The following is a 20,834-nucleotide window of genomic DNA, read 5'->3' as shown; positions in this document are numbered from 1 at the left end:
CATCCTTAAAAAGAAATTATGATTTTATCCAAGCACTATATTTTTTTTTCTATACTTTTCTGTACACTTACCACCTTTTAGTAAAGTAGTTCTTCATTTTCCCGAAAAATGGTCCCCTCAGAACGTTTGCCACCTGGGCCTTCTTTCTTAAATCCGCCACTGGATATACTGTTCGCGTTTGTAAAAGCCTTAGATTTGAAAATCAAAGTACGAGTTTCCGTTCCGGTTTATTCACCACCCCGTACAATTCAGTTTACAGTTAATTCTTTCGCGACAATTGGAATATGAGGTGGAATATATCGCGCGCGATTTTGCTTCACGTATTTCTTAGTAAATTTTTCGAACGAACTTAAATTACGGGCCGCGTGGCCTATTTTATCCCCCTTCGGGTCTCCAGTTGTCCACCGTTGCCTGTACTCGTCCTTGCTAGAGCAACGTCTTTCTGCTAGTTTGACGTTCATTAGATAAGCAAGTTTTGTTTCGTGTACGAGTTCAGTTCATTCCGACTATCAAATTACCCGACTTTATATTTTGCTGTTTTATCTGTATGCCTTGTGTACGCTCTCATCTTTTCAAAATTTCCATGAGTAAGTTATTTATTGATTTCGGCACAATACTTTGTAATGTGCGCCGATATCCTCGATCGCTTATAAAGGAAAATGAATGCGAAACGAGTTCGTTCGGGATTCAAGTCCTCTTCCCCGAACAGTGTCAGTTAGTCGGTTTCCCAAGATCTTTGAATTCAGATTATTTACAAACACTAGTAGTCAGACCTGTGTGTTCTTAGTAAATTCCACTCTTGGACATTTTTTTAGTCCGCAATTCTATTATGTCATCTGAACGTAGTATCTCGGATAAGAATTAGTCTTTCATCAAGTCGTACTCTGGTGATTTTGCGACGCGTATTAACGGAAACATTATGTCTAAGTGGATTTCTTAAATGGGAAAGCACGAACGGCAAACGGAACAAAGTATGCGAACGAACCGTGTCTCATGTACGTGTGTTTACATTGCAGATGTTTCTGTAGTCTTCCCACAGCTATTGGTAATGCAAGTACCCTTCCTTAATTTGAAGTCAGCAAGATGGTATTTGTCTGTGAGCTCTAATTTTAGCTGAGAGTAGACATGTAAACAATGCGAGGCTATTTATGAAGGGGATATAATATTCAACTTAACATCTTTTATGAATAAGTAAGAATCGTAGTATTTACTAATACAGATACTGTTGTAATCGCATGTGTGCGTGTAATATTTTTATTAATATTACAGAGTAAGACGAAATTGATTTAGCTTGGTGGTGATGCGGGGATGTGGATCTGTTTTGATCCTATAGGAAGCCGAGAAGGCTGGCGCGCTTCTGTTTTATTCCTGGTGTTCTTATATTGGACATCTTTCGGAATCGATGCCAGTTTAACGAATGCAGGTGCGTCTAATGTTCCTCATAACACTGTTACGTCGGAAGTGTCGCTACCAATTTCAACACACCATGAAGACGACGAATGTAGGAATGTGACCACTGATAACAAAGCGGGTATGTATGTGCGATTGTACAACAAGAACAAACAGCTCTTCGCTCCATGCATTTCAACTCCTTGGCCTACGGTTTAAATTCTGACACCAAATCAGCACCAGCGATGAGCCACGCGTCGAGCCATTTCATGGTTCGGCTCAATAAAGTAAATACAAGTGTATGCGGCCAGGAATAACTGAGATGAAAAGACATCGGCGAAAAGTTGAATCGTAGTATTTACTAACTTCGAGCCTGGCCCTTGGTGTTTACGTTTCGCCGAATCGACGTGTCACGAGTGTTGCTTGTGCTTTCCATCTTTGGCCCAATCTAGAGACCACGAGTCTCACTCGATGTTGTAGGCCAAGGGGTTAAAGACATTCGAAGTGTGTCGCTAATAATCTATATATCTTTTATAAGTTCGTGATTATATCGTTGAGTTGCAGTTCCTAAGTATAATTAGTGCTGCCTAATATTTGGAAAAATATTTTACAGCTACTGGTCTATCAGTAGTCACTCATGGATCTGGTTCTCCTCATTCGCCAATAGTGCCTCCAACTTTTCTGTACGGAGTTCTTACCTGCCAACCCTATCAAGGAATTTCTGTGAACCACATCTACTTTCAACTAGCAAATGCCTTCTTTCTATTGTCACACCTTGCACCAAGTGGCATACATGGTGTACTCTATTTAAGGTGCACTCTGCTCGTGGGCTGTGCCTTTCTTGCTTTGTGGGGCTGGACAATAGCTTGTTGGCTGGACGCTGCTCTCTGGAATGCTCTGTTTGTTGCCATCAACTTCGTCCATGTATGCACGCTTCTTTACAAGCTCAGGCCTATCAAGTTTTCAAGGGAAGTTGAAGAGGTAAGTTAAGAGATGAATAAGAACCGCTTATTTTCAGGCTTAACGTCTGAGAATATTGTTCGCATACTTTGCACATATCGAGTTCTAATTTAAATGTAGAGCGTGTAAGAGTGTCTTAATATCAGTTCGAAATGAAAGCTATTTTATAAAAGGGGAATAAAGAATTGGGTAAGAAGATAAAGGGAAACTGAAAAACCAGGGTAATTATTTAGAAGTTTTCTATCCTCACCGATTTCAATGATTTTTGGATACGTTGTCGGGGACACGATTCTGAACAACTTTTTCCTATACATGTTACCGCCGCTCGGCCTTCGTTTCTGAGATATTCGCGAAAAACTGCTGCTACTACACAATGTATTCTGCCGTACACCTACCTACAGTAGGGGGACAGAACAAATGACGAAGCTGATCTTTGTTTCCGAGATGATTTTGACTTATTCCGACGCAACGCATTCCACTTTCCAACTTGTCCCGGGTATTAGTATTGGTTGGGGCTAAAATAGCGCGGAGGGCGCGCGCCCGCTCGCGGGCGCGTAAAGCATGATAGCGAACCGATATGAGTCGGGGTGTTGACAGGCATCCGCAACTTTCTGGTTCAAATTTCTGAACTCACATCAGTTCGCTATCATGCTTTACGCGCCCCCGCACTAATCTAGCCCCAACCAATACTAATACCTGGGACAAGTTGGAAAGTGGAATGCGTTGCGTCGGAATAAATCAACAGAAGTTTTTCGCAAATATCTCCAAAACGAAGGTCGTGCGGCGGTAACATGTATAGGAAAAAGATGTTCAGAATCTTGATCTTGATAACATATCCAAAAATCATTGAAATCGGTAAGGATGGAAAACTTCTAAATAATTACCAAAACCAGGGGTAAACTTGCCGATGAACTGGGCCCTCGCCGATTTCGATGACCTTCACATGTGTTGTCAAAATCGTCATTCTGAACAACATTTCCCTTTCAACTTTTTGGCGGTCGGCTTTGGTTTACGAGATATTCGCGAAAAACTTTACTTAACACTAGTACTACCGCGAGTATCACACACCTGTTTCTAAGGTGTGCCTACACGACAGATTTTTCAAAAACTACGTGATTGAGGACAATAAAGTATATTTATACAGTGCAGATAAATGTAAGTACTAGGGCCGACCGCCAAAAAGTTTAAAGGGAAATGTTGTTCAGAATGACGACCTTGACAGCATATGTGAAGGTCATCGAAATCGGGGAGGGCACAGTTCATCGGCAAGTTTACCAAACCAGGAAATGGATGTAGTTATGTAATTAGTTATTAATAAAACTTGTTTAGTTGCATTGTAAATGTATACTCAAAATACTATTGCTCATGGAATGACGTAATTCATTTAACATATACTAGGTATTGGGATCTGACATGGGGGCGGGACCTAGCCAAGATGGCGCCGGTATGGGTACAAGATACATGTGTTGTATATCCGATAATGTAGTTCTTTGCGAAAATGTTCTTTCTATGCAAAGTATTTGTGATTGGACAGGTTCAAATCCCGCTCAGCGGAATTTTTGCAACGGCACGAGAACAGGCATGGATTAATGTGTACCCAACGAGCGCTTCTACTTTCCGCCACCAGATGTCATGGTGACGGATGTCAGATCCCAATAGAATGGTGTCATTTAAACTACAGTAAATATTTGTTATATGTTCACCACTCGAGACCGGACACGAACGTATAACGTGTAGGACGACACGAATTCCAGCTCGAGCTGGCTTTGAGCGTCAGTCAGTAGTCGAAGTAAAGAACGAGTAAAAGAAGTGGGAGCGAATGAGAAGAATGAACGACAGTCGAATATGATCCAAATCACATCGTATTTGGTCTTATTTTTATCAGAAAACCCTCATTAATATGTTGAGGTGAAGTTTCACGGCGCGTGGCTCGGCTCGCCCTGTGTTTGCCTAGGTTCAGCGAGTCGGCGAGCTTGGCGCGAGACTCGCCGAGTCCACGCGCCGTGGAGCTTCACCTTTAAAACTATTCTCATAAGAATAAAACCAAAAGTTTAAACATTTTATTTGTCAAAGCTGTGGTCTTTAAATGCCAGACGTTGCCTTCTTACAACGAGCCGTCGGCACGCTGGCTCGTGTCTTATATCATGATTACGTTGCTTCAACTCGTGTCGCCTTTCACGCTTGACTGGTTCCGCGGGAGATCCCCCCAGTTGGTGGAGCGAGGCGACGATCATATAACGAATATTTCTGGCGAACATATAACGAATATTTACTGTAATATAAAAATAATTGCTTATACTTAAAATCAGCTTTATTGTAATATATACACAAAAAGTCCCATATGTCAAATTAATCAGTATGCATTGTATACTTTTCTTAAAATTCTCAAATTATCTGAGTCTACATTTATATATTTTTAGTACATTCTTTGAGGTCTTGTTTGACATTCTGCTAATTTTTCAGTTACATTTTTAACATTCTTCTACAAAATATATCATTTAATCGAACACTGATGTTGTGTTTAAAGGTAAACTTCAAAGAAGTATAAGAAAGAACTACAATTATATTAATTAGATAATGTAATGACTAATGAGCGCTGTTTCTAAATAGCAATAAGTAATTTCTAAGTACTGAAGTATCTGTACATTTTTAAGTTAGTATTTTCCCTTTCTTTTTTTTTTAAATACTGTCTGTACAGTATCCTCTCGCTATAAGCTCTATTTACCCTTTCGCGCGTAAGCTCAATGCTATCTACATCATTTCTGGTACTTATGGTGTTGTCCTCCGTAAACCGCGAGCGAGAGGAATAAATACTGTAGTATGATATTCTGTATTTTAGATAGTATAATGTTATTGTCGTAGATCTTATAGATAGATATATTAGAAATTTTGTAATTACTCTGAATCGCTTGTATGTTTGGCTGTGGCACCTGCATTATGCTAGAATTCTTTACACAGTATCCTTTCCTTCATGTCGTACCCTGTTGTACATGCAAACTCGAGCATTGAAGTTTTTTTTTTATAGTATAAAATTCATGAACTGTATTTTACATTGGAAACATTATAAACGTATCACGTTTCTTTAAAGAATTTAAACTTAATTTAATAGACGTCGACAAAGAGTATAGAAAAGTAGTAACTTTACGTCACACAAGCTGTGTTAGTGTCATTAGAAAACAATGATATAAGTGAACGCTACAAAGAAATGTGTAAAATATTTATTCAAAATCTTTTCTGTTTATACATTGTATTTTTGGTATTTACGATAGAACTACTTGAATTTTATGTGTCATTTTCATTTTCTTCTATACAGGTATATATCGCAGTGTTCCAGCCATTGAGAGTATCGCGTCATCAATTCAAAAAAGTACTAAATTGTATGAAGGTTATACGACAGTTGAAATATCAAGAAGTTTATGCCCAAGAGAAAGTGACCAAAGTTGATTCTTTGTCTCTGGTGCTTTCTGGAAAGTAAGTATACGATACAAGTTATAATCGGCAGTAGTATTCTGTACTTGTTTAATTGTCCTGGTACAAATGCTTGCAGATTAGTAGTATCGCAAAATGGAAGAGCATTGCACATTGTCTTCCCACATCAGTTCCTGGATTCTCCAGAATGGTTTGGTGTATCCACGGACGAATACTTTCAGGTCTGTATACTTCTCTTTTTCCATTTTGTGTGCTCGTTGTATCTATATGTTTATGTAATAATAATAATATTCGTTTGCATATGTATGAAGGTATAATTTTTGCGAAGTAGAATTTCATTTTAAATGAATTTAAAGCGACAATATATTTATGTAGGTATCAATAACAGCTATGGAAGAATCAAGAATATTATTATGGCATAGAGACAAATTAAAATTAAGCATAATTAGTGATCAATTTCTGCAGGCAGTGTTTGATCATATTTTGGGAAGGGACGTAGTCAAAAAATTGATGCAGGTATGTTCGCAACAAATTATAACACTTACCGTTAAGCGAAATCTGTCTTCTTCTTACACTAGCTTTTAAATTTTCTTTGCACTAAATGTTCACCATTTGCTTTAAAAAGGTATTATATTGTTATAAATAATCTTGTACTTATAATTTGATCGAGGGCGTCGTTTACAATGTATAACGTTTCTGGAGAATATATTAAGAGACCATTCTGGTAATCACGCCGCAAAATTCGGCAATATTCAGGCTTTTTTTTCTCAGTGAATACAATGAATAACAATGTCGAACTTTTTTTCATTTATTAAGCTACTTGTAATTAGGGCTGGGACTATTCGAATAATTTAATATTCGAATATTTTACAAGTATTCGAATGCTACGAATAAATTTCGAATATTTGAATATTCGAATACTCAAAGTTGCTCAATTATTTGGCGAATATAATTCGAATACTATTCGAACATTTAAGTATTCGAATACTATTCGAACATTTAAGTATTCGAATACTATTCGAATACTTGGATATTAGAATTATATTCGCCAAATAATTGAGCAACTGAAGTATTCGAATATTCGAATACCGAAAAATTCGACAAATAGTCCCAGCCCTACTTGTAATGTATACGGAATAATTTTTTAAATACACTTTTAATTGTGTTTTTTCAATGTTATCTGGAGTTCAAAATTGCGCCTGGCGGGAGTGATTTCAGCTCACAGACTCATCTGAAACAAAAAAACCAGGTTGATTCTGGATCATTATGAGTACTGCTATCGCAGGTGCCAGAATTATCCACGTAAGTCAAAATTTAACAAAATTGCGCGCATTCAAACTTCAAGTAAGAATGGAAAATTTCGAAACTTGAAGCTTGAATGCGCGCAATTTTGTTAAATTTTGACTTACGTGGCTAATTCTAGCACCAGCGATAGCGGTACTCATAACGATTAAGAATCAGTTTGGTTTTTTTGTTTCAGATTAGTCTGTGAGCTGAAATCACTCCCGCTGTCTTTTCAAAGGCGCGATTTTGAACTCCAGATAACATTGAAGAAACACAATTAAAAGTGTATTTAAAAAATTGTTCCGTATACATTACAAGTAGCTTAATAAATGAAAAAAAAGTTTGACATTGTTATTCATTGTATTCACTGAGAAAAAAAGCCTGAATGTTGCCGAATTTTGCGGTGTGATTACCAGAGTGACCCCTTAAAAGGTTGATTAATTGAACCATTTGTGTAAACGATATAATCTTAGGTCAGTGAAACAATGGCTGCTAGCAGTCATCAACAACAAAATGGTCAAGTAATTGGTTTAGCTGGTATTGGCGCCTTAGAAAATGATCCTGACACCAAACTTTTTGTTGTAAAGAAGACTGGTGACAGTCAAGGCATTACTGCTCTCATCAGTCGTCAACTTCAAGGTAAAAGTACTTTTCAGTTAACAATATTTTTATGATGAAGGATAAAAAGTTCAGGTAGAATGCTATGCATCTGTTACAAATATTTTTATTATACATAAATCTTCCGTAGAGTATGAACAAATATCGATTATAATGCTCGCTTTTATGATAATATAAAGTAACACGTTGTTGCATGTAGAAAGACGATAGTATTACTGCGTCATTTCAGTCACAGAGATATATGTGTATACATATATCACGAACAGCAGTTTATATTCATTGTAACATAAAATAATTTTTTTTAGTACTTTCACCCTTTTACAGTTTAACCCGGCGGGAGGTGCACCCCATATTGTATCACAGGTTGTCGCTACCGGGTCAAAAATACCCAAAATTGAAACGTAAAAAACCACGGCTTCAGAATATTTTTTTTAACTTTGTAATTTTTATGTTAAAGTACAGTGTTTTAAGAATCAAACAAAATTTATGAAATATCTTAAAGTCTTTATTAAAGTTCTTTAAAAAATTGTAACAAAAATTCAAACAGTCTTCATATTTTCGCAACTAGCGCCTCGGTGGTAAATTTTACCCAGTAGCGCCTCCCGCCGAGTTAATGAAATGACTAAATTGTCAATATTTTTTTTATCTAAATTACATGTATCTTATTAGTCTTTATTACTTAATTAGTAACGAGTATTGTAGATTCTTTTTTTCCATTATAGGTCGCAGCGCATTTTGGCGAAACGCGGCGCGACGACGCAAATCGAAGAAATTAATAATAATTAATTGCTGCTGCGCTTCGGTGTAGTGTGCGCGGCTCCATAAGAATCAAGTGTTTATAAACTTTTCTCTTCGTATCGCCGCGCCTCGACAAAATGCGCGACGACCTTAACACGTCGAGGAGAACATCCTTTATATGGATGGATGTCTCCCTGTTTTTTACTGCTGATGGATCAAGACCCATGAAATGCCTCTCCATCACACGTAGTACTTTATAATGGTCTACAATTCTGATTAGTCTTTGCCCTGCTGTTTTGCCATCCTATTAAGAAAAATGCATTTTCGAACAATTAGCACTAAATTTGTAAATAAAATGTGTAAATTTATTGAACGATATCGCACCAGATTCGTAGTAATTGAAATGTTAGACAATACTTAGCACGGTTGAATTCGTTTAAGTATTTGTTGCAATTTTTATTGTAGAAATGAATTGTTCTCCATTTCTTGCATGATCTGCTTTAACTCATTCTATTATATTCGTATAAGTCATGTGTACTTCAAACGTTACTTTTCTGCATGAAAGGCAAGTGGTTTTTACATTTCTGCTTTCTTCGATCAAATACATTAGCAATAAAATAATTAAGTGTGCAATGGTCCATAGGTAATTTCGTCCAATGATAATTTTGTGTCTAATTACACATTACCGTCTGATAAATTTAAAATAAATAACTTTATAGCATTGCAATCTTTACATTGTTAGTATATCCTGCTTTTGGATTCAATAGATAATGATTGAACGTTGTTTATGAGCAGATCGATTCATCAAAAGTGGAGCCAGTGGCGGATTTGAGATTTTCAGGAGGGGGTGGTGGGCGCAGGGGCGAATCCAAGATTTCCTTGAGGAGGGGGTGCGTAGGTCTGAGAAGTAAACCAGGGACCTTTCCCGATAATATTTTCCTGCTAAATGAAAGTGTTTTTTTTGTATCAATTTATCATATTTTCTCTCATATTGCTCAGTTAAAAGAAGTATTTTGCAAATTAAAATAAGTATTTCCCCCTTGAGGGAGGGGCGCCCTCCTCCTCCTGAATCTGCCACTGAGTGGAGCTTTATAATACGAATTTTACATAAAAATTATTAATTTTTCTTGGAATTTAATCCATTAGTCTGAAGTTAGTGTTAGAGTTGTAATAATAAATATCGTTGCATGGTATGAAATGTATATTATGTTTAGGTCGTTGCAATTGAAACATAAAAATGCTAATTATAAAGTAAATTGATAACGATACGTAATTTACACGATCGAACAACCAAATGTAATTATTTAGAGGGTAAACGAAAAGTATAATACTCTAGGATTCTTCTTTGCATGATAAGTAGTGCACGTGCTTATAGATTAGCAATGACTCTGATGATATTAATTTATAAGTTTCTTATAACATACACTGTTTATAATTTGCATCAATTTTTTTTATTTTGCTTTGGATAGAAGAGAGAATGCCGCTGCTGTACACAACTCAGGAAGTGCTGAACAACACTTTGCATCATATGAATCACCCACGTACACTTGCCTTAGATCCTGTGCAACACAACAATGTTCAGACTTCCTTATAATATCCCTGTGACACAGAGTGTGCAATTATCTAGCACAGATTTGTACGTGATATATATATTATGTTTCTACAATGGATATCGATAAGTTATACACATATCATCGGGTAACTTCATTAGTTATTTACTTCTGGTTATTGTATTCAGGTGAGTTGCCTTTGTGCCTGTATACTTTTGTTTTACATCTCCTTCCATATTAACTAATATACTTAATATAGGTAAAGTACATTAATTTATACATTACGTTTATTTTTATTTAAAACTATATATATATATATATGTATACATATACTTACACATATAATGCTGTGATAAAATTAACAAGGGAAGGAATTAATTCCTATAGTGTAAGATACAAATTCTGATAGCAATAGATTATTCTTATGTATATTTATGTTCATTTCCATTCTTTCCTTACCGTTGTTCTTATAGGTTTAGATTAATTTTTAATTTCTCTATTATTTATATACTCGATCGCCTATATGTATATCGCATATTATAAATCTGTACTGTGGGGAAAGTACTTTGTTACGGTTATATAAAAGCACACCCGGCGTACCACGAGTGCGTGAATATTTCAAGTACTGCGATGCGTATTGAATAAAATTAACTAAAAATCTTTCACGTTGTCATATTGCAGCAGCAGGGGATCCAAATGCATGGAGGTTGGGAAGAATTGAAGAGACTGATCATGAAACACCTGTTTAATGAAATGATTGTTAAATGAATGTCATCCTCGGCAGTCAATATAACGCAACATCGGTCGTTTTAAATATCATGAAATAACAATGAAATGTATTCGACATCTCTGGACACGCGGCACGCACCATGCCGCGTGTCGAACAGTTCAGCATTCTCTTGCCAATTAATAATTTCTCCCCACAACTAGTCAAGTTTGTTAATAACGAAGGAAGAATATCCTCGTTTATAGCGTAATATTTCCATCCTAGTTTGTAAAGTGACATACGACTAAAAATATTACTTCATGCTTCCAATGTGCTATCGAATGGCACCGAAACTGATTTAACAGTGGCTATTCTTGATTTACATTGACCATTTTCGTTGACGTCTGTATGTTCGGTCCTGAAGAAATAAGACTTTACACGTGTAATGAAACGGAGATTTTTGATTGCAGTGGCGTAACTTCTTTAGCGAATGATCTGTGATTTACTGGAGGTGTTAAAGAAATGAAATTTTTGGAGGCCTAAATACCTGATTGTTTCTCATAAACAGATAATATAGTGCCTTTTTACTTGCATATTTCATTTATTCATTTCTCAAGAAAAGATATATAATTGGTACTATTGCGTACTAATTTACATGTTCATTCAATATCTTTTAAGAAAGTTGCCGGTGGAAACCCATAAATCCCAGTAAACCAAGTGCTGGCTTCATCCGTATATCCTAGATGGGACCATTTCGAAGTGGTCTTGACGAGAAGAAAGTAACGAAACATCACCTGCGAAGTTCGGTGCACATCGGATATTATTATTAAATGGTGTGTGTTCATGAAACAGCACTATGTACTTTGAGAATAGGATCATCTGGCGCCAAGACTTCAGCGGTCCTCTCACATAATAGATTATTGTTGTATGTGCTGTTGGATAAAAAGACTTGAAAAGTCCTAATCACACTTATTCATTGGTCTCTATATTATCTCCATCATCTCATGACACACAGAGGTACGTAATATTATGATTTTCAGCTGTGAATTCTGTAAAAATTAGCTATCAGAGATACTAGCTCTAATACTTCGATCAGACACCATAATAATGGAATCGATCTGATTAAAGTATTCAATGATAGCCCGAGGAAGGGACTAATCTTTGATACCTTCTTCGTTGCGATTTCTATTATTTTATATTTATCATCGAACCTCCCCTTCTGATTAAGGATCTATATGATATACAATACAGTCTACGTGTTTAGATACATTATAATTGCATGTTAAGGTGTTACGAAACGGTATGTCGAGCTTTATCTTCAGACTGAAGGCCTTTAATTTGTCTGCAAGCGGTTGCGTGTAAAGCAAACACTAAGGAATCGAGATTCTGGTAGGAAATATAATTTCTGTGATTCTAACTCGCGAGCAAATTTCCACCGGCAACTGGTCGTTTTTGCCGTCAAAACTATTTAAAATATAACTCGTGCATAACTATTTGAAATAGTTTTGAAGGATTATCGCATGGATCATAACGATATTTCATAATACCACGAGACAATGGCGTTCAGAATAGAGAACGAGACAGGAAGTTACGCCAAAAAGCGCTGGATGATAATAAAATTGCAACACGAGCTACATTTATGGAATATTTATATTGATATACATTGCTGATAGAGAGATAAAAAAAAATGCATATAACTTTTAATGGTTGATATTGTAAAATTATTGGAAATCGTTACAATAATACTGTAATCATGATTGTCATTCTTCTGTTTGGGAAACGACGTTAGCGTTGCTTATAAATCTTATGATTTACTGTATCGATGATAATTATGGTTAGAATCAATTATTATAATGTTAAGTGATATAAGCAAAAAGAAATCAATACGCACAGAGAGGTGATTGTTTTTCATTAATTTACGTAATATTTATAAAAGGATTTGTTCGATTCTTTTAGGGGGAAAGAAAAGGAAACACAATTTTCAAATTACTTTGAATGGAAATAGTGAAAGTATTACGTACTGAAATTTAAAATAATAATCTCAGGTTCTGATGATTGGATACAATTTTCAGACAAGAAAATAAAGGAACAAATAAAACCCTTTGATGACAGTTTTGTCTAGTCTTTAGTGAAATGCATTGAGGAAAAAAATTTAAAACGTTGCTAATTATCGGATTCATGCCCAGTTAAGGTTGTAATACATACTTTAAGGAGACTTTTTATATGTAAAATCATAGTTCTGAGTATATTCTATTCTAAAATATTATAACTAGTTTAAAAGTTGGATAATAATTGTTCTATCGTATGCGTAAAGTACATCCATGCAATTGTTTAAAATTACAATGCATTAACTTATTTCCTCTTTTGGGTAACCAGACTGTTTTCTACAAAGTGTAAAATTGAAAAAGGTGAGAGCCACGTAATCTTATTTTCTTCTAATACTATTCGTGTATGCGTGAGAAGTGTAAATGCTTGGTTTCAATGAATGTAAATTATTTGTTACTAATCTTTGTTGTTTATTGTTTCTTATTGTTATATATCAACTCTTTTTAGTATATAGTTAGGTAATATAAAGAGATTACGAATGAAATGAAAAAAAATTAAATCACATTGAATACAATAATGAAAAATTTAATGATGAAAGGAATAAAGAAAGTTAGTTTTAGAAGAAAGTATATCTTCTATCTCTTCCCCTTGTACCATTATGTCCAAAGTATTCGACTACAAATTAATTATATTTGTATTAACTATCTGCAATATTAAAAACTTTCTGATCTAATATTAGTTAACATATCACTAATTCATGTACAGGATCCACGGTTAAAACAGAAAGTTGCTCATCACAATCGAATCGTTTAATTTGGTATAAGTTTTAAAATGAATAAACATGACAAAGGAAAAAAAAAGTAATGGCTTCAACACTACTTTAATAACATAAAAGTACATTGATTCCAAAAGGAGTATTTAATTTATCAATATTTATTAATTAATTTATATACTTTTAGAATTACATTTCAAAATATTAGGGGTGAGTTCGAACCTAATTTGTAAATTCTGCAAATTTGAATCCGAAAGTTTGTAAGGCTTCGAAACTCTCGACATTTGAAATGTTGATTCTGTTTTACAGCAGTATACAGCAGTTTCTCAAGGTTATCAAAAAGTACTGTGAGTTTGAAAACATAAATCAGAGGTCATGACATAAAATTTCCTATAATTGGCAGTTTATCTTAGAAATTAATTAGATGTTAGTGCAGCCTCTTCTGCACTGTCTTTAGGATTTATTGTAACTTCGGAATGCGTCTCTGAGCTTTTCTTTTCATTGTTAAGATCTGTAAATGTTGCACTTGATAACTGGTTTTCCAAAAGCTTCTCTTTCACTTCTTCTCCGTTACTTATCAGTATATCGTCTGAAAGGAATACATCTTAGAACAGTTAACAAAAGAGTAATTGGAGATATTAATATCAGAGTAATATGCACCATAACAAATTGAAATTTCTTCTTCTTCGTCAAGGAAATGAAAGAATTTGTCATCGGCAAAGGTTCTAATGCTTTCTGACATTTCCAAGTTAACGTTTAAGAACCATAACTTATTCCTCTCTGAATTTATACTTCTCGATAGCATTTCGATACCCTGTAGCAACAAAACAGAATTTATAACTTTCCCATAGAAGTTTTCATAGATATTGTGCGACTACGAGGGGTTGTTGCGAGAAACTCTAGGGTCCGAATGGTATAGGGCCACGTTCTCTAACATAATCGTAGAGGTAGGGCACAAGTATTGTCGCTATTGGCCAACGCGACAACATCAACGAATACGAAGAGAGCGAATAGGACACAGACGGTGCGAGCCAATGCAAGAAGAACCCCTCTTGCCCCTGTGTCATTCTGAGACCCATCTTCTCGTCGACGCACATACTAAACTTATGCTATACCTTTGTGGCAGTGTAGTCAATGCTTAGAATCCTCTCACAGTTAATAATAAATGGTACATTGTCTCCCTTGTACTGCTGAATTATCTTGATAACATTATTGCAAAAATAATTTGCTGATGGATAAAGAAGCCCAGCGTTTGGTTTGAGCATTACATATTTGTATCCAGCCCGCGTCTAAAAATATGGATAACAAAAATCCAGCATCATACAGGAAAGTTAAGTCGTAATTCTTCAAGCTTAGAAAATTTCTGCAGGCAGTGAATTTGAATCCATCAAATTCTTTTTCATAAACCTGATATTACGATCACATACAATTAATATGATACCTGTTACCTTGCATTGAGTCACTCCAATCTGAGGTCTTACAGATGGGCGAACCAAGTAAATTAAGTTAAATATAGCACCAGTTAAGAGTCCTAGTTCGACACCCCAAACAACGCTAACTAGGAATGTAACAATCGCAGCAACTGCATCCTTTCCTAAAATAAAATGTTCTATCTGGTTAACAAAGTGCATCTTGTCCGTTAGTAACATAGTAAATTCAACTAAATTCTATTAGTATAAAGGAAGGTCTATTCCCTCTACTCTATGCACCCATAGTATTTTTTTCCATCGTGGACGTACAAAAGCTATGACTTTTCATTATGGTTGAAAGCAAAGTTGCGCAAATTGTATCCTATTTTCTATGCTAATAGTAGGCTCGCCAAATTTTCCAAACAACAAGAATCATTGTTAACATCAAGCGTTAATGGACATTACTTCTATAAGAAATATGAGAAGCAATCTTTTGCGGCAACTTAACTTTTAAATATTCATGATACATAGCTGTGCCATACGCTGATATCTCAGAGGTTCTAAATTGCATTAATGCGAATTTCTCGTATCGGTAGTGCTCGTCTCGCTACATAAAAATTGCGATACCTACTGGATCCTTTCCAGAGTAGTTTTACTATCTTGAAGTCGATGATGAATACCACTGCGCTTATCAACACTGCTGAGAGCGTAGCTCGCGGAATGTAATAAAAGTATGGTGTTAAGAAGCTCAATGCCAGCAACGTCATAATTCCTGTAACATTAAAGAGCTTTAGTTGAAAGTTCTCTTTAATGGAAATAAGTGTCTTATGAAAAAGAATGTCCAAAATTGTCTGGCAGTCCAAACATGTCGTCGAGAAAGTTTCATATCGTGTGTGGTACCCAAAACATAAGTTAGGATGGTTATTTATATTCTGGGTCGAGGGAAGCCCCTATAACTCTGGGAGTTTTTCGAACTTCACCTTAATATTTTAGAGACATATTTTCGAAACCCTAAACTATTAGAAAATGAAACAAATTGCGTTTTGGATACTCAAACACGACGAGTTCGAAAAATGTGATCGATGCTAATGAACCCAACACTTTCAGGTACCCCCATTCTTCAACAAACGTTTCGTCCGTTGAAAATGAAAATATTACCAACGTATGCGCCAGCCATAGGCGTTTGCACGCCGCTGGCGGAAAGCACGGCACTTCTCGTGAACGCCCCAGCGCTTGGCATCGACGAGAAGAAGCTTCCAAGTATATTACACAAACCGAGGGTTAACATCTCCTGCGTAGCATTTACGACGGTGCCACTCGCTAAAAATACAATCTCATGCTGTTTCTTCATTGACACAGAAGTTTAGAAATTTCAGACCTGCGCCCAAGTCGTCAATGAGCATATGAGCCTTAGACACAAGGGGCGACATTAAGTCTGTGAAGTGTTCAGAAGGGAACTATCCAAAAATGGGTTTTATCGAGAAGCTTAAAATTCCGAATTTCAATTGCGGTTTCGAAAGTGTTCCCACTTAATTTTCAGGATAAACATGGCATCATTGAATTTGTCTGCACGAGAGCTGATCTACAGCAATCGTGGCAAGCTCTAAACTCAAATCATATCGTAGAGTGGATATCCCTCTTATCGGACATATACCCGAGTTTTGGCCACAGGTCCTCCATCTCTGCAACACGTATTCATTTTACCAAACGCTTTGGCGATAGCCACGTTCGCCAGCACCGACACCAGAGGCAACACGATTATTCCTGTCCCTAAATGAGAGCACATATCCAGAAAAGTGTAAGTCTGGTTCCCCACCTGTGTCGAGAATGGTGGCAAGGACAGCTTAGGAAGTCCCGACTCTATTCTTCCTTTGAAGCAAAACGAGTCAGTATTAATTGTGTGAGGCACACGCGTAGCAAACCTGTGATAAATAACAGAGGAAGAAAGCCAAGAAGGAACCTGAAAGAATGAACGGAGATCCTCCTGTCCTCTCCAAGTAGAAAGCTATGGTGGCTGTTATTAGAATCAGTAGTGCATTCCGGCAGATGGAAAGGAACCAGAAGATCCTTTTCAATATTATATTCCTGTCGCCTTTGTCTCTTGGACCACTTTCCTTCAGGTCTGAGCAATCGACGTCTTTCAATTGCTGCAAATTAGGAGCATCGATATCAACCACTGCTTGCATCGAGGACTGTTGGACAGACTTACTCTGAAGCACAGGAGGAAGACGATGCTGCAAAGTCCAAGAGTGAGGTCTGGCAATCGGACGCTTTTAATGTTCTGGAATATTTTTATGAAATTGTCACACACGTTGTGCGCCTTGAATTTCAATCCTATCAGCCCTTGTAACTGAGATATGATTATAATGATGGAAGTGGCTGAAGTGAAACCTGACGTCACGGGCATGGATATGAAGTCCACCAGGAATCCTGTGGGAATAGTATCATCGTTACGTTACGAGATAATGACGAAAGTAATCGAATAATCGTGCCAACGAAGCTACTGTGATCTTTTAAGGAATTTATAGAGAATAAACTACTGGGTGGATTATTCTAAAAATTTATGTGCATGGTCATTGGCTTTTTGGCAATACACACAAATTATTTTATTGTTCGTGCAGACAACAATCCAGCCTGCGGATGTAATTGCGGTTCACCACTGTGAGCTGAAGCAAAAATTGGGACAAATTTGTTTTATTAATAACAGAAAAACTATCGTGGATATTATTGCAGCTCTAGTTCGTGCGATATAAGGATTTGTCTTCTATAATCTCTGAAAATTTCAAATCGATAGCTTTATTAGTTTTTAGAATATCACTTCTACAAACTTGAAAAAGGAAGTTTCGTGAAAAAGGGCTTTAAAGTTTTTATAACGATTCTTGTGTGCTTACAAAATTTGTATGTATCTTCCAAAAGCCAATGAACATGCGTGTAAAATTTGAGAATAATCCACACAGGAGATTATTTTTTATTAATTCCTGAAGACACCCATGCTTCTTGGGCGTCCGAAGGAGGAACCCTCTTTTGTAGCATTATTGTGTTTAAAAAAAATGGTCCTTTTGATACGAGCCTAAACGTAGAACGCCCATTATTAACTCCACGCAGCCTGCCAGAAAGCAAAAGAGCACGACGAAGTCCACTGGCATGTTCTTGGTGTATTCCAAAGTTAGAAGTGACATCAAAGATGAGGGGCCTATCGACACTTCTTTGATTGTCCCAAAAATGATATACATAAAGGCGCCCACAATACATGAATAGAGGCCATACTGCAAAGAAGGTTTGCGTTTTAACGTTTACTTATATCCACGAATGATGGACGTTGTAGACAAAATAATATCTTCATCGACATTTCCTGATTTAATGTTTCAAAGGGGTAGCCTTGTGTCTGAGGATCTCTTCAATTTAATTCTATTTTGAGTTCGAAGATTTTAGCTTACTTTTGATTTTTATTTTTCATTCTTCCCTATTACCTATGCACTTTGATTTTTACGCGGCTTATACTCCTCTGAAGTTTTCTTCTTTAAACGAAGGATATTCTTTTAAGTGTCTTCAGTTTGCGCGCCAATAAATTTAACTAAGAAAAGAAATATAGTAATGGTATAAAACATTTTTCTATTTATTAAACTAAATTTCTACAGTAAGTAAAAAAATATAAAAGTAATAAAATTAATGTTTTTAAAATGCTTTTAAAAGCGGTCTTGATGACATGTTTGAAAATTGATGCCTCGCTGGCGCAGGTGATTCCAGCTGTTAGACTTATCTAAACCGAAAATCCGAACGGATTCTTTATCAGTATAACTGTCGCTACCGACCGGACTACAATTAATGATTAATCTTCAAAATTAAGAAGAAGGCAGACCAAAATGCAAAAAAAAATTTTTTTTCTCGGGTTTTTTGTTTATTCTGTTTTTCATAATTACTATATTTCTTTTTTTCGCAATAAATTCCCGAAAATCGCTTAATTTATCGGCGCGCAAACTGGAATGACCCCTTAATTATCTTCCTTTTAAAGAAACACGGGGTATACGAATATCTATGGATCATTCCATTTACGAGCAGTTGTGAACTTAGCATGGGATAGCCTGGCAACAGGGTGTCACCATGCGTTCCATATAGTGTTACGAGTTTATTTAGATAAAAATTATCGCTCCTTATTAGGCTGGGTGATTTTAAAACAGGAAAGCATGAAAAACGTAGCGCACTGCGAGCAAATGAGACCCGAAGATTTCCGCATACGACGTAGGCTAACAAGGGGAGGACACCACGTGGTAGACACCGATTTTGATGAGCTTTGGCACGATGGATCTCTGTCGAAAATAAGTAAATAGGTGTCTGAGCGTTTCTGTCAATGGGCCTTAATAATAGAGATATTTGCATGTAAATTGTTAAAAATTTCATAGTGGCCATGGGGTTTTAATGGGTAAAAATCCCATACTACCCTGGCGCCCCCGGGAGATCCCCTTCTGGAGGCGTCGGAGTGCCGTTTGAAGATTTCCCTAAGTTAAAAAAAAAACTTTATAAATTTTAAAACGACATTGCCCGTGACTCGAGTTTATGCGACGGCACGTGAACTCACGCCACGTGAGAGAACAGTCTGTTTCCGCCTTTTACATTCAAGCTACTTGAATTTCGTCAAGCCTATTCGACTCTTCTGGCTATTTGAAGTATTACTTGGATAAAAAAAAAGTTTCACTCGGCTTGAAATATTCGAGTACTTAGCTCTAGTTTCAGCCTCCGTTCCTCAACGGATTAGACGGAAAATGGGTAAGATTTCTTGAAAGCGATCAAATATACCTGCGCTGTTAAGCCGGCTAGGGCAGCGTACGCGATGCTTTGCGGGATTAGAGTCAGTCCCAGAGTAATTCCAGCTACTAAGTCCGACACAGCATGGAATTGAGAGTACTTCGGCAACCAGCTTAGTACAGTTATATATTTAACTATACAGCGGCTGGATTTACTGTCTGCTGTCTTCGGCGACGGTTGTTCCCCCGATGAAATGGAGTTCCTCTTCGGTGCCACCATCGTATCGAAATCCAGTGTAAATTAAAATATGCTGGCGAGATGTGTAACTAACTATAAGATCCTTGCGATAGGGTTCCAACGGCCAGTTCACTAATTGAATTCACGAGGAAATAAGAGGAGGAGAATAACCGTCAGCTTCGGGGAGCTGTACCGAACAATGATGCTGCACGTTGCCCCGCTGTATCCGTACGCTGCAAACATAATATGCTGCTCTATCCTCCTATCAGCATATTGTCACAGCTTCCAAATTGTTATCGCCCGATGTGTCTCTCCCCAAAGCTCAGTGCAAACGCCTGGCGCCGACAAGAGAAAGCCGAATCGCTTGCCTCCAGAACTATCGTGCTTGTTCCACGTGCGATTGTTGTTGATACATTGATAAACGATCACGAAAAACAGACGGAACCTTGGCTGATGACCAAACTTACGTAGCGAGATCGCGTAATAAAGTTGCTCTATCTTTGACGCGAGGCGTTACTAGGTCGCCTAGCACCGCGTACATCGCGCGATCTCAGTTTGCCTACGTAAATTTGCTGGAGATTAATAAGCGAGAGGCCTCAGGAGCCAGGGAACAGTGACCCAGTGCCAACGTTTTATTGCGCCGCTGCCCCGCGATTTCGTCGCGCGGATTAAGATTTATTATTAACAACGCTGGTCGTTGCGCTCAGCCTTGCGGATTTATTAATATTCCTCGCTGACGCGGGGCGTTCGAAAGCATTAAAATTGGGCAGCGCGTTGAAACGAAGCATTCGCAAACCAAACGCAAGAATAAACGGCAATTGATATCTCTGCGCGTCGCCAAGGGATCTATGTATATTGTATGAAATCCTGAAGGCCATCAGACATAAGGATGCGGGAACCCTTCGACGACACTATCAATGCTTTCCAGAAAACATGAACTCCACTTATCTCAT

The 20,834-nt window shown here is 37.0% G+C and overlaps 2 protein-coding genes across 7 annotated transcripts; one reads left to right on the top strand and one right to left on the bottom strand.

Annotated features, from left to right (window-relative positions):
- Nucleotides 1–191: 191 nt before the first annotated feature.
- On the top strand, nt 192–13,346 carry LOC143370050 (popeye domain-containing protein 3). Of its 6 annotated transcripts, XR_013085552.1 has the most exons (10): nt 203–587; nt 1,017–1,191; nt 1,270–1,531; nt 2,003–2,370; nt 5,663–5,820; nt 5,897–5,999; nt 6,154–6,294; nt 7,536–7,701; nt 9,888–10,156; nt 10,653–10,897. XR_013085552.1 is itself a non-coding variant. In XM_076814664.1 (9 exons), exons 3-9 carry the CDS (start codon nt 1,309–1,311, stop codon nt 11,415–11,417), a joined length of 1,224 nt encoding a protein of 407 aa, XP_076670779.1. In that variant the 5' UTR covers nt 193–587; nt 1,017–1,191; nt 1,270–1,308; the 3' UTR covers nt 11,418–13,346. The 6 variants fall into 6 exon arrangements, 5 of the variants coding, with proteins under 5 accessions (XP_076670780.1, XP_076670779.1, XP_076670778.1 ...); XM_076814664.1 differs by lacking the exons at nt 9,888–10,156; nt 10,653–10,897 and adding an exon at nt 11,353–13,346 and having other exon boundaries at nt 193–587; XM_076814663.1 differs by lacking the exon at nt 9,888–10,156 and having other exon boundaries at nt 194–587; nt 10,650–10,897.
- A 498-nt stretch (nt 13,347–13,844) lies between these two features.
- Nucleotides 13,845–20,383, bottom strand: LOC143370047 (sodium-independent sulfate anion transporter). The gene is made up of 11 exons (XM_076814647.1): nt 19,696–20,383; nt 17,972–18,167; nt 17,111–17,331; nt 16,862–17,048; nt 16,606–16,770; nt 16,060–16,221; nt 15,533–15,673; nt 14,941–15,086; nt 14,608–14,781; nt 14,153–14,306; nt 13,845–14,081 (listed from the first exon to the last, which is right to left on the bottom strand). The coding sequence occupies exons 1-11, from the start codon at nt 19,921–19,923 to the stop codon at nt 13,909–13,911; spliced, it is 1,947 nt and encodes a 648-aa protein (XP_076670762.1). The 5' UTR covers nt 19,924–20,383; the 3' UTR covers nt 13,845–13,908.
- Nucleotides 20,384–20,834: the final 451 nt, after the last annotated feature.

The sequence above is a fragment of the Andrena cerasifolii genome, chromosome 6 (genome assembly GCF_050908995.1).
Source record: "Andrena cerasifolii isolate SP2316 chromosome 6, iyAndCera1_principal, whole genome shotgun sequence".
Lineage (NCBI taxonomy): Eukaryota > Metazoa > Arthropoda > Insecta > Hymenoptera > Andrenidae > Andrena > Andrena cerasifolii.
This window is presented reverse-complemented; position numbering and strand designations above follow the sequence as displayed.

Coding starts and splice junctions, on each gene's coding strand:
- LOC143370047 (XM_076814647.1), bottom strand. CDS start 19,923: ATGGTGGCACCGAAGAGGAACTCCATTTCATCGGGGGAACAACCGTCG. Junction 17,049..17,110: donor TCTTCCTCCTGTGCTTCAGA/GTAAGTCTGTCC, acceptor CCTAATTTGCAG/CAATTGAAAGACGTCGATTG. Junction 16,222..16,605: donor GGCTATCGCCAAAGCGTTTG/GTAAAATGAATA, acceptor TTGTATTTTTAG/CGAGTGGCACCGTCGTAAAT.
- LOC143370050 (XM_076814661.1), top strand. CDS start 1,309: ATGTGGATCTGTTTTGATCCTATAGGAAGCCGAGAAGGCTGGCGCGCT. Junction 1,532..2,002: donor GACCACTGATAACAAAGCGG/GTATGTATGTGC, acceptor AATATTTTACAG/CTACTGGTCTATCAGTAGTC. Junction 6,295..7,535: donor TAGTCAAAAAATTGATGCAG/GTATGTTCGCAA, acceptor ATATAATCTTAG/GTCAGTGAAACAATGGCTGC.